The following is a 12,344-nucleotide window of genomic DNA, read 5'->3' on the forward strand; positions in this document are numbered from 1 at the left end:
GATTTATGGTTATTGGCAGAACAACATCCTGATTTGACAAATCTTATTTAACAATTATTATGATGAAGCTAATTATATGTGGGTTTGTAGGTTTTCACTGCTTTTTTATTGTTTTTGATTGCAATAACTTCTTATTTTAATCGACCAGAAGCTCCATATTTGTAACTTAATGTGAGCAAATCACTTAAATCCATGGTGTGTTTCTCTCTGCAGAAACCTAATCTGGAACCAGACTTTTAGACCCCAATTCTGTCTTAAATTGGCTTAGCAGTCTTGAAAATGTGGTTTAAAGAGGTCTAACAACTTGTTTTATTAAATATCAAATAAGTATGGGAATCAATTTTAATTCATATAGACTACAATCTACTAGAATAAGTTCAAAACTTCTAAAGAAGCATGCCAGATTTTTATTTCATTCAGGTATTTATAATTAGAAATTCACAGCTCAGATTGTTTCGAGGCACAGCAAGAGCCATGAAAATAAAGGAGTTTATTGTTATCCAGTTCATTCTAATCGTCCCAAACTATTTTAACTTAATTTAAACATTTACTTATGGAATACAAAACAGTAAAAGCTTTAATAAGAGTATGAATAAAGCAGCTGCTCAGAGAGAAAGAAAGAAAGCGTTTGCAGCCCGGTTGTGTCCAAACAAAATGGGTCTTTATTCAGGAAGTGAAAGAAAAAAAAGATTGTAATCAACACCCCATTTAAATACAAAACCAACAAAAATAAAAATAAACATGATGTTCGTATTGCATATCAAAGAACCATTCAGTAATAATTACAATCCAAACACCTCATAAACCACTTTAGTGAATCTATACACAAACTCTGATTTAGAAATTAGTCACTTCAACAGTAGAATTACAAATATGCAGCTTTAGAAAGAATCAAACTCAAAATAACGTCTTAGCAATTAGCATCTTAAATAATATTTTGTGTGTTTCCACATCAAAGTACAAAATAATACCAATGACAATAAAATATGAAAAATTATTCCAAGAATTTTGCTACTATCAAACAAAATAAAAATGCAGGATAAAACAAGATGAAAGGAAATAGAAATATGCATGAAAAAGTCTTTCCTTTTGTTAGCAAAACACTATCCAAAATAACTACAATCATTTATATCAGTACAAAGATATCTGGATTTAAAAATACTTGCAATGAAAAAACGGGGTTTTCTTTTTTTCTGACAGTAAAAAATGACACTGTGGATCAGAAATCTGCAAAATATGCAATGAAAAAAATAAATCTGCATTAAAAAGGTTTACACTGTAGTTCTTACTTTTTATACAAACATTAGAAACAGTATTGCACATCACAACACAGATTCGAGGTTAGTCAGCCTTTCAAAATGTGTTATATTCAAGTTTCAGAGCATCTAGGAGGACAGGCAGCCGGGGCCTCGATGCCACAGGGGAGAATCTCAAGTGTCTTCCCAGAATAAAGTAAAACCTTCATGTTTCTTTCCTTCTAACGAAGCGTGTCATGTGCATCAAAACAAGAATCAACCGTGAATGACATGACTCTTAGTCTCTGAACAGAACTTTTGGACATAATTAGGGGGAATTAAACAGTAATAATAGTCCTATTTAAATAGAAAAATACAATCAAAATCAAATAGCTTTTTTTATCTATAAAAATAGTGAAATAAATATGATTTTTTTTTACAAAATAAAAGGACACACGCAGAGCAAAACAGTGTTTAACATAGAAAATAGAACCTCACGAAAAACAGCACGAGTCAAGTGTTACAGGTGACGATATTAAAACATCATCAGGTGACACTGGGGGGTGGGAGACACAGATGGAGGGGAGGCGGGTGGCGAAGCCATTCTGAACGCTTCGCAACGAGCAGACTACATTAGAAATATATTAAAAATATCTGACTCTACTCACACATGACAGATAACTTAAGACCACGGCTTCACGCTACATCTTAAATAATCATGAAAAAATAAAATCTAATCAATCCTCTGTACACGTTTGCACCAGAATCACTGAAAAGGGGTGAAGGGGAGAATAGAAAAGTAGTGCATAATATATATGTTACTATATATATCATCCAAACATATTGAAGGGCCGGTGATGGGTAAGTAGTCGACACAAACAGTTTAAGTTATTCGACCCAGATAAGAAAATAAGCTTTAAGTTTCCGTTCCGTTAAGGTTTTGTAACAGTACACACTCGACGCGGTAACACTGATACTGAGGAGCACACACGGCGGCCAGGGGGGACACCAAAAGCACGACAACACACTTGATCAGTACCAAACGGACAGCCGGGCCGGGCCGGGCTGCCATCCTCACAGAAAGATTGTCCCTAAATATTTTATAAAGAGTCTCTCAAGGGTGGAAATCAAACAAACAGCACATCGATTTCAGAGCTCCAAGAAGCCATCTGCCTCACAAAGCAGGGCGAGTCCACCAAAGATGTTCCTTGGGTTTGTGTAGTCACACAATAAGTGCAACGCCTCCTCAGTAAGAAATATCGGCCTAAAGGAGCGACGGTGTTTCTCAGAGACCCGGTTCGGTCCTTCGAACGGAAACATCCGCGTGTCTGCGTCTGCTAAGAGGGCGAAGCTTCCCCACTAGGCTGCAACTAAGCTACTCTACACTCACAACAGTCGCACAACACATGGACAACACCAACACAAAACCACTGAGCACTACTCTGCTTCTCACCTGTTTTTGTTGCTTTTTTTTAATACGAGCCACAAAATGTTGGCTTCCACTAAGTCTACAAAAGGACCAATATCACTTTTTGTATTGATAGTATGTGAACAGACAGAGAAACACCAATGCATGCAAGTATACATATGTGTTTTTTTTTCTGACGCGATAACTTTGACCCTCCGTCTGTGATTAACAATCATGTCTCGATTTTTCGTAAAAGACTTCAGTGACTTGTTTTTTTTTTTTAATCTTTTCTCCTAACTTTCCTGCATGCTATTTGTGTAAGCCTATTGTCATCTCATGCACTCTGACTATGGCGAGGAGACCATTAGTGGTTGAGCGCAAACTGCATTTCACTTTACAGGATTTGGGTACAAAACAGCATTAAATATAATTCCTACACATCTATTTATATATATGTATATATAGCAGCAATGCTTCCTAAGATCGCTTGTAAAGTATAAATGTGGATTAGCAGAAACCAGATTTGACTTGAGGTATCACTCTACAGGCCAGAAAATAACCCTATTACATTTATCTTTAATAAACTCTGTAAGAAGAAGAAGAATGAGCCCATGGCGACACTTAAAAAACAGGGTTTGTTTCGCGGCAGACCATGTGTCAAATTTACGCTTCCTATCAATTTAGCTACCTTTGGTAAATGACCCGCGGCAGGCGCTAACGTCAGAGAATCGAGGATTTCAAGTGTGCACTGATCGCACGCTGTGGTTGCTAGCAGCAGACAGACAGACAGGCAAGCTGCCCCCATGCAAAAACATTCCCGTTTCTACTTTAAATCTCACATACAAAAATAATAAAAAAAGCTACAAAAATCTATCTCTGTTTTTTCTTTTTTTAAAATCTCCTCTTAGAAAAAGATGAAAGTACCACAAAAGAGTTGTAGAGTTGTCAGAGCCTGAGATGTGAGGGGGGTTTTGGTGAAAAACTGAGGCTTGTGGTGTTTGGCTGCTACAAAAGATATAGAGCTATATATAGTATATACTGTTTAGTGTTACGCACTTGGTTATACTGATAGCTTAGGTAAGCAGGAGAGGCAGAATGATGCTCTTTTTCCTGTTTCTTTTCCCTTTCCTGTCGCCCCGTCACCCCGGAGAAGTGGCCGCTCTAGTTCCAGCGGAAGTGAATCTGTCGAGGCCGGTCGGCTCCCTCCTTCACCAGGGGCTTGTGAAACTCGCGCCCGGCCCGGGAGTGGATGTTGGCCCAGCAGAACTCGCAGTAGTACTGAAGACAGGTGACGTTAGCGCAGAAGAAAGGAGCAAACTTCCCGCCGCAGCGTGCGCCCTGACACTCATCGCACAGCTGATCGTCCAGGACGTACGGCTTCACCTCCACCTGCACGCAAGAGGAAACACACACTTAAACAAAGGAGTTTCACGCAGCTAACACTGCATTTCTAGCCATTTATATTATTTATTCTTTTGTTGATGTTATTCTTTTGTTTGGTGTTCTTCCTTTACTTTTTAAACAATGTGTATAACGGGAATTTAATGTTGTTTTAAAAAAGATTGCTAGCTTAGCGCTATATTGGTACTTTCTAATGCCGTTGTCACTTTCTGCCAATTAACTGGTGGCCACAGGTTCTCCACCACAACCATCTTGTTCTATTTTTCTATGGACCTAGAACGTATAGGGCCCCCCAAGAGGTACGGGTTGGAACTGTTTAATGGGCCAATTTCACAATAGAAACACTCAAATACCGTACCGGACTGCTCAGTGCAAACGAAGCTTAAGTGTTTGCTACGACCTGTCACCCACAGCATGGGCATTTAAAAAAAAAAAATAATAATAATTTTACAGAATCATCAGGGGGTCTGCGATCTTAAAGTTTTGTGCGACCTACCCCATTACAGGTTTGTTATTTTTTTACCCGCAGACAGCCTGTATCCACCCCTAAGGGCAGTCATGACTCTGACATAACAGAATAAATTGCTACGTACTCTGTAATTCAGTTAATTTAGCATCACTTAGGATAGAAAAAAACATTGAAGAAGGACTTTTTTGAAAAATATATTGGAAATAAACTCATGCAGTAAAAAAATAAGCATTAACTTGAAGGGATGTTTTTAGATCAAATATATTAGAAGGACTAATGTAAATTTATTTTATTTTTTAAAATGTTGATTTGTAAAAATGCACAAAAAGGTCTTCTATTCTGTTCAATATTTAATTGACTTATGTGGTTCACATAAAATAGCACTAAACACGACTAGATACACATTCATGTCTAACATATGTATGCATAGTGGTTTTTAAAGAGGGGAAGTATAGAAAATCTACAAAGACGAAAATAAAATTCTGTCTTCAAATCTAAATTTATGACAAAATAATGAGAGGTTTCACTATGAAAGGAACATCAGCTCTATGCAGTCCAGCTGTGCATCCTTATCAGGTGCTGCACTTTGATGTTTCGTACAAGCTGCTTTCAGCATCACCGTGACAACAATCTCAGATATTTTGAGGGCAGCTGGAACATTTGACAGGAGCATCACAGCAAACTCTTTCTTCAGTGTTTCATTTTTAATTGCTCCATAGTTTTTGGATATGACTGAGTTTTGGATTAGATGAAATTTTTTTTAGCACACTAACAAATGTATAAATGTGAGGAGGAAGTCGTACCCGCTTATCAATGTCGCCATGCTGCAGCTGGACGAATCTGGCGCTGATGGCAGCGATGTAACTCTGTTGATTGGAGAAGGCCACTCGGCCCGCCCCTTTGGGGTACTTGAGCTCCGGATCTGTGTCGATGCCAGCGTAGCACACTCCACCATAGAGGCGGTCCATAATCATGGCCAGCTCAACTGATTAGGACAAAGAAAATTGAACTTTTTATGATCATCTCTTCTGCTGGAAACTCAAAAACATGTGACCTTACTTGCTCTCAGAGGGCGAGGGACTCCACCCACAAAGATGGTCTTGCGAGGATCGAGGGGCTGAGAACCGTCCATCACGAAATCACTGTCACTCAGGTTCCATGGTCTTATTTGCACCTTCGGGGAGGCATAACATTTAATTATCATTCAGGTGATGACTCAAGATCACAGCTGCTCCTTCTGAGTTTGAACTCACGGGTTTGTCTTTGATGGTGGGGCTGGACACACACAGGTAGAGCTTCCCGTCCTCCTCCATGCAGGCCTCAATCAGAGCCTGGACAGAGCTCTCCTCCTGGAACAGCAGGAACGCGTATCCTACAGCAAACACACCCGACGTTCAGCGTTTGCACTAAAAAATGCCTCCATTCCAATAAAAGCATTATGCCATCAAAAGGCCTCTTTTACAACCAACGGCTTAATAAATAAGCTGATTAGCAGCCACTCCTCTGCCAGGACCAGAGGAGGTCAGGGTTTCCACTGCCTGATAATCTGTTCATGCTCACACTGATCTCACTGCGTTTGTCAATACCTTTAGGCGGAAAGTAGGATTTGCTCTCCGCTTTGTGTGGCCAATCCACAACCAGGTGACCAAAGCGGCGGAAACTTGATGTTATTTCATCTGAGGGAACACAAAATAACAAACAATTGAAGAGAAAGGAAACAAAACGAAAAAAAAACCTGGCAGAACAACACCATCATTCTGGCTGTCTCACTGTCCTCCTCACCTTCATCTATATCAGGAGGCAGGCCTCCAACGAAAACCTTACGAGAGAAGCGCTCGATGCGCTCTCCGTTCTGGTGAGGGTAACAGTTTGGGGAGCCGAGAACTCCTGGGACACCCTGACTCCCAGGACCATCGTCAAGGAGATTGTCATCGATAGGAAACAGGGAAGACCGGCCTGGAAAAGGACGAGAGCTCACTGTCAGTAACAAAAAGAGCAAGAGTTATACAATGAACTACAGAAAAAGCTTCTTTACAGATAAACTCTTTTTTGATGCTAAAAAAGAGTTGAAAGTGAGGATTATATGGAGTTCAGATTATGTAGAGGACAGACATGCAGAGCGGACAAAGCTGAAGGCTGAGAGAGGGAACCACGTGTTACGTGATTACTATTTCATAAATGTATTTTTTAATTTATTGTTTTGTAAATGGCTTTCCACCATTTTTATTTAGATTTAAATCCAGATATTATCCTGTTTGAAAAGCCTTTAAAATAGTCATGCACCCTGATTGTTTTGTTTACTGTTATTTATGCCCTTTAGTCTCTCTTTGCTCACTTTCTCTGCCTGTTTTATGCTTTTCACTGATGTCAAAGTTCAGTTTAAGATTTTCTGTGTTCAGATTCTCCTTTGTTTATTAGATAGAAACATTCCAAGTCACCTTTTTGAAAAATGTTTAGTTTGGTGGGACAAAAGGGCCATAAAATCTCTGAAATAATGTCACCTTTAAGAAAAACTTTGATCATTTGATCACAAGTGATTATAAAAATGTCAAAGTAGCCAAAGAAAAAGTAGAATTGACATTTTTAATGCAACCAAAGTCATATTTTCAACTTCAAATCAAGATAAATTTACAAAGAAGTGAACAGCTATATAATTATCTTTAATTTGCTTTGAATTAGGGCCGTGACAGTAAGACGCATAGTTCACCCTGTAAGTATTTTTTTAAGGTTGATGCCAGCAGGCTGCGTAAAACAGCATAATCCTAATATTTTCAAGCTAATTACTTTAGTCATGAAAAAGGGAAGCTCGCCATAGACTGATGGTGGTATAATAGAATATGTATTTTCATGAAACAAAGTAGTCACATTGCATTTTCTAAATATTCCATCTTAATCGAGCAAAAATGTAAAAATGTACATTTGGACATTGTAAATGTAAAAATAGACATTTATGAAACATCTGCTCTCTGGTTTCAGGTGGTGAAATGTTAGTATAATCTGATGGAGTATGTCACACAGATAGCTGCAGGTCTTTGTCAGATATAAATTATTTTTGAATTGTGTTTAATAAAAGACATAAATGTCTGTTAAGACAAGTGGAGTTCAATGATATTTCTTTGAGCTGAATATTCCAGAATGCAGTCGCAGCCTCTTAAAGACCCACTCCAATGAAAATTGTGTTTTTAACTTGTTTTTGTGGCATTTTTCTGATGATGGAGGACATATAAGAAGAAGATTAATCGCAAAATTACATTTCTAAAGTATTTCTTCACTCAAACTGTAGTGAATTTGGAGCAAAAAAAAAAACAAAAAACTGCTAATACAAAAAGTGTCTTTGAGATGTAGAAACCACATTCCTTAGGCCACAGTCTACAGCTCCGCTCCACAACGGGGAGAGGGAATGAGGGCAATGGTTGTTCCACATGCCTGCAACTCAGGGGTGAATTTTTTTATGAACTACAAATGTCATAAAAAACAACAGTTTTTTTTTTTGGTCACAAATAATAAAAATTAAAAACCAATGGGAACACTTTTAGAATAAGTCAAAAGATGATCGGATTGGGACTTTAAATCAGCCAAAACTTTGAGTCTGATTTTCTTGCATCTCTAAAAACAGCAGCAATAAAAAATGTATCTTCTATTTTTTTAATGAACTCTGTGACGAAAGGTTACCTTTAATGTTTTAAAAAATGTTTAGAAAGAAAGAGCAAAAAGTCACAGTGAGCATGAAAGATGTCATAAAGGAAAACTCATGAGGAAAAAAACATTCGTAGGAGAAAAGCAGATTTACCTCGACGCCTCCCGAAGCCTCTGGCTGCAGGTAAAAAGGCAGAAGAGAGCAGGTTAATAACTTTAAACTGTGATCATTGGAGGTTCAGACATCACATTATAGTGGAGCCGGTTAATAAAATAATCTTGCATTTTGTTGTTCAAGCACCAAATTTTGCTTTATTTCAGAAAAATGCATTACCAACAAGAAAATCCAAGATTTTAAATGATATATAATATATACACATAATAATGTTTTGTAGGTACCCCTCTGCATTTTGTGTATGAAAAGCTTTTATTGTGGAATACTTTTGCAACAACTGACTGTATGGACACCATCTTTACAAATAGCCAAAGTTAATAAGGATGACATCGCTTATGAATTTAATAAAACATCTGTAGTTGAATTCAAAACACTATACTTAAAACTTCCAATCCAGCCCAAATTTAAACAAAACACATTTTAAAGTCATGAATTCCATTTACTCATCCAAAGATTTAATGAAAAAATGATTTAAAATTGAGAACGACTTATGTTCCTTTTGTAAAAACTGAGACAATAGACCATATATTTTTTGGCTGTTCCAAATCACAGTTTTTCTGGAATAACATACTCATTTGGATATATCTAAAAAAATGATTACCAGGTTCTATCACTCTAGAGAATATTACATTTGGAGCTCTACTACCATCCAAAACTTAAGAACTCTGCTATAATTTAGTTCTGTGCTTAGCCAAGTTTTTAATGCACAAACAAAAGAGTGCATAAAGGAATCCCTATTTTTAAGGTTTTTTGGCTGAACTGAAATTGTATTTGAAATCTGTAAATTAAATTGATTCTCAGAAATAAATATTTGATACATTAATAGCACTACCAATGATGTGTATTAGAACTTTACTGCATATGTATGAACATTTTCCCTTTTCACACTTGTATCACCTTGCTGACTATTTGATCATTCGATTTAATGTCATTTAGTCCTTTATAAAGCACCCTCCACCACCAGTCAAGGCGGCCCAAAGTGCTGTACACAACAAAGGCAGAGCAGAATAAAAAAGCATAAAAGACATAAAAAAACACAAAATATATAACATAAACATAAAACAAATTAAAAACAAATATTACAATCAATAAAATAAGAATTAAAAGGCATATTTGATCACTTTTTTCTCTCTTTTCTTTGTAGTGTTTTATTATAACACAGTCTCATTTTGTTAATTTACTGCTTAAGCCGTGTTCTGTCATGTTCGGATGTTCAATAAAAAAAAAAAAAAAAAAAAATATATATATATATATATATATATATTCAAGTGGCTGCCATTTTGGATTTTTCTCATGGCTATAATGCTCTTCTCTGAAAGAGTGGATCCTAAGATACTTCAATGCTTAGTGCTTGTTCCACAAAATGCATCATTTATCTGAAATATCAACCGAACAGGCTCTGCTACATGGTTTATTTTAATGCTAAGAAGTATTAACTTAAAGAGTCTAAAATAAATCTTAAATGAAAAAAAAATGTAATTTTTAAAACATTTTGTCAAGTTACTCTGCAAGACAAAAACCTGCATTTACCCTTTTGCTTACATGATAATCATGTGCTTTTAACCCTTTATGACCTGAGGCGTTGATGATGGTGATGCTTAAACACAAAATCTTGTGTACTGTAACTTTTCAACCTCACACCGCTTTTCTCCTTCAGAATTTGCTGGAATGACGTTGATTGTGTTAACGGTTGAAAAGTTACAGTAAATCATAATGATCATAAAGAACATCCGGTGTTAAAGGGTTAAATAAAGGCATTAAAAGTTCAATTTTGGTTTTCTTAAATCAAACACAACAACAAAAAACATTTCTGAAAAGCAGAGGATGTCCTCAGCAAACCCTGTTCACACAAAGCAGCATGTGTGGCCTCAAGGAACCGAGAAAAAAAAAAGAGAAACCAAAACAAATGATGTTCTGAGAACAGCCTTTCAAGATTGAACTACAAAAGTCACACAGAATTTAAAAAAAAAAGCAAAATGATGCTCCCCGCCGACAGAGCTCAACGCTGCTGAGACAAGAGTTTATTTCTGACACCAACATGTGCTGAGTCCACGTGTGAGGCCAAAAGACTCAGCGGGGCGACCCTTTTTCCAGGCGAGAAATTGAATGAAGCCAAGAAGTGCTGAAGGTGCATTCACTGCCCTCATGACTGAGCTGAACAATGACAGCAGTCTTGTCACGAGTCTCATTTGAAAGCATCACAAGGGTAGTAGCCCTGTTCAACCCGACAGAAAAAAGGATGTTTTGAGAAAAGACCAAATCAAACTAGAAAAGTTGCATTACCTGCGATAATGACAGTGTGAATGCTTTTTTGCTGAAAGTAGTCGCTGAAGCTTTTTTCTGAAAATGGTGACGCAATTTACTTTAACTGCTGAAGGGATTCGCTGAAAATGCTAAAGCTATTTGCAAAATGTTCAATTTACTAAAAGACCTAAAAATTTGTTAAAGAACTATGAAAGGGTGCTAAAGATGCCCTAAAATGTGTAGTAAAATTGTTTAAAACATCTTAATAAATGACAATTTTGCAAAAATATTTAGTGTGTTGCTCAAATACTACTCCAAATTAGCCCAAAAAATCTATACGTGCCAAACTAGCCAAAAAACTAGCTTATTGCTTAAATACTAGCTAAACTCCAAAATAGCCGAATTAGTAAAAAATGTTAGCCTGCTGCTAAAATAGAAGCTAAACTCTAAATTATCCCATAAAAACCTCAGTAGATAACAAATTAGCCAAAAACTTAAACATGCTGTTAAACCTTTATTTATTCAGGTAGGTTGATTGAGAATAATTTTTCATTTACAACGACTACGTGTTGCTAAAAATATTAGCTTACCTCCAAATTAATAAACACCAAATTAGCATAAAAAAACTCAGTAGTTGCCAAATTAGCCAAAAAAAGCTAGGTATTAATAGGTATAAATAGGCATAAAATATTTGGTAAACTCCAATTTTTTTTTAATTACTTTAAAAGATGAAAACATGACCATGAGTATATTTAAAGGCTTGTTGCAAGTACTTAAAATTTTGAAATTTGAAGACTTTTTCATTCATTTCCTATGGAGCATATTTTTCTCAATATTTAAAAAACTGTCAAGTTTACGAAAGATACAAGCAGTAATGTCCTGAACAAGCTGAATGTTTGATACCAAGATTGCTGAATTTGCTGAAAGTGTGATTGAGTTTTTACGAGCCGAAAAACATACGGAAAGGAGCAGAATCACTATAGTCTGAACGCTTATTAAGCATTCAAAAACCTCAACTCAAAGCAACCATTCCAGCATAGTATCTTGTTAAACTGGTGTGAAATCGTCCAACAAAGTTGAACAAATAAAGCATCATGGGAGCTGGAGACACACAGAAAGAAGAAAATAATTACCATTGAGCATGAGAAGGCCGTCAGCCCCGGGGTTAGGGCATCCCACACGGCCTGACATGAGAAACACACATCCAGAATGTTACAGACACACACAAACAAACATTCAAACACAGAAACAAAATGAGACACCGAGCAGATGGTGAGGACGGGGCGAGGACAGGGCTTTCACGTGGGAAACCAATGGCTTTCATCATGTAATAAACTATTTGCTATGTCCTTCAGTAAATTCATGCTTTTAGTTGATATTGTGGATTAGTTAAAGGGGCCATACCACGGAAAAACTACTTTTTGGGGATATTGGGAAGACGGTAGGAGAAAAGGAGCAGACTATTTCCTGGGGGACAAAGCGAGCGACGCATTGGGAGCACTGGTTTAAACGTGAATTATTGAGCGACGGCAGAAAGGTAAATGGATCCACATAAAAGCAAAGAGGATCTTTGATACAGAGATTATATGTCATTATTTCAATAAATCCTAAAATGTTCATCTGGTGTTGCCTGCTTTTTTGACCGAATTTCACCGCAAAAAATGAACCCATAAGCCATCACCATTCTGTCTGTGCCAAATTATTGGAATAAATGCCTGAGCTGCACTCACTCAAAAAAATAATTCTTTAGATTTACTTAAAAGCCTTGCGTCAAGC

The 12,344-nt window shown here is 36.9% G+C and overlaps 1 protein-coding gene across 4 annotated transcripts in view; it reads right to left on the reverse strand.

Annotated features, from left to right (window-relative positions):
- Nucleotides 1–639: 639 nt before the first annotated feature.
- cpeb2 (cytoplasmic polyadenylation element binding protein 2) overlaps nt 640–12,344 on the reverse strand; it is a 26,209-nt gene continuing 14,504 nt past the window's right edge. For 3 of the 4 annotated variants that reach the window (XM_024279054.2, XM_024279056.1, XM_036211402.1), the window contains 8 exons: nt 11,702–11,752; nt 8,304–8,327; nt 6,296–6,469; nt 6,100–6,189; nt 5,767–5,885; nt 5,573–5,687; nt 5,317–5,498; nt 640–4,032 (listed from right to left, as the gene is read on the reverse strand). In XM_024279054.2, coding sequence (XP_024134822.1) covers nt 3,805–4,032; nt 5,317–5,498; nt 5,573–5,687; nt 5,767–5,885; nt 6,100–6,189; nt 6,296–6,469; nt 8,304–8,327; nt 11,702–11,752 — 983 coding nt within the window. In that variant the 3' untranslated portion in view covers nt 640–3,804. The remainder of the gene's footprint in view (nt 4,033–5,316; nt 5,499–5,572; nt 5,688–5,766; nt 5,886–6,099; nt 6,190–6,295; nt 6,470–8,303; nt 8,328–11,701; nt 11,753–12,344) is intronic. The other variant, XM_024279055.2, reaches the window with a different exon arrangement.

Source organism: Oryzias melastigma, linkage group LG4 (genome assembly GCF_002922805.2).
Source record: "Oryzias melastigma strain HK-1 linkage group LG4, ASM292280v2, whole genome shotgun sequence".
NCBI lineage: Eukaryota > Metazoa > Chordata > Actinopteri > Beloniformes > Adrianichthyidae > Oryzias > Oryzias melastigma.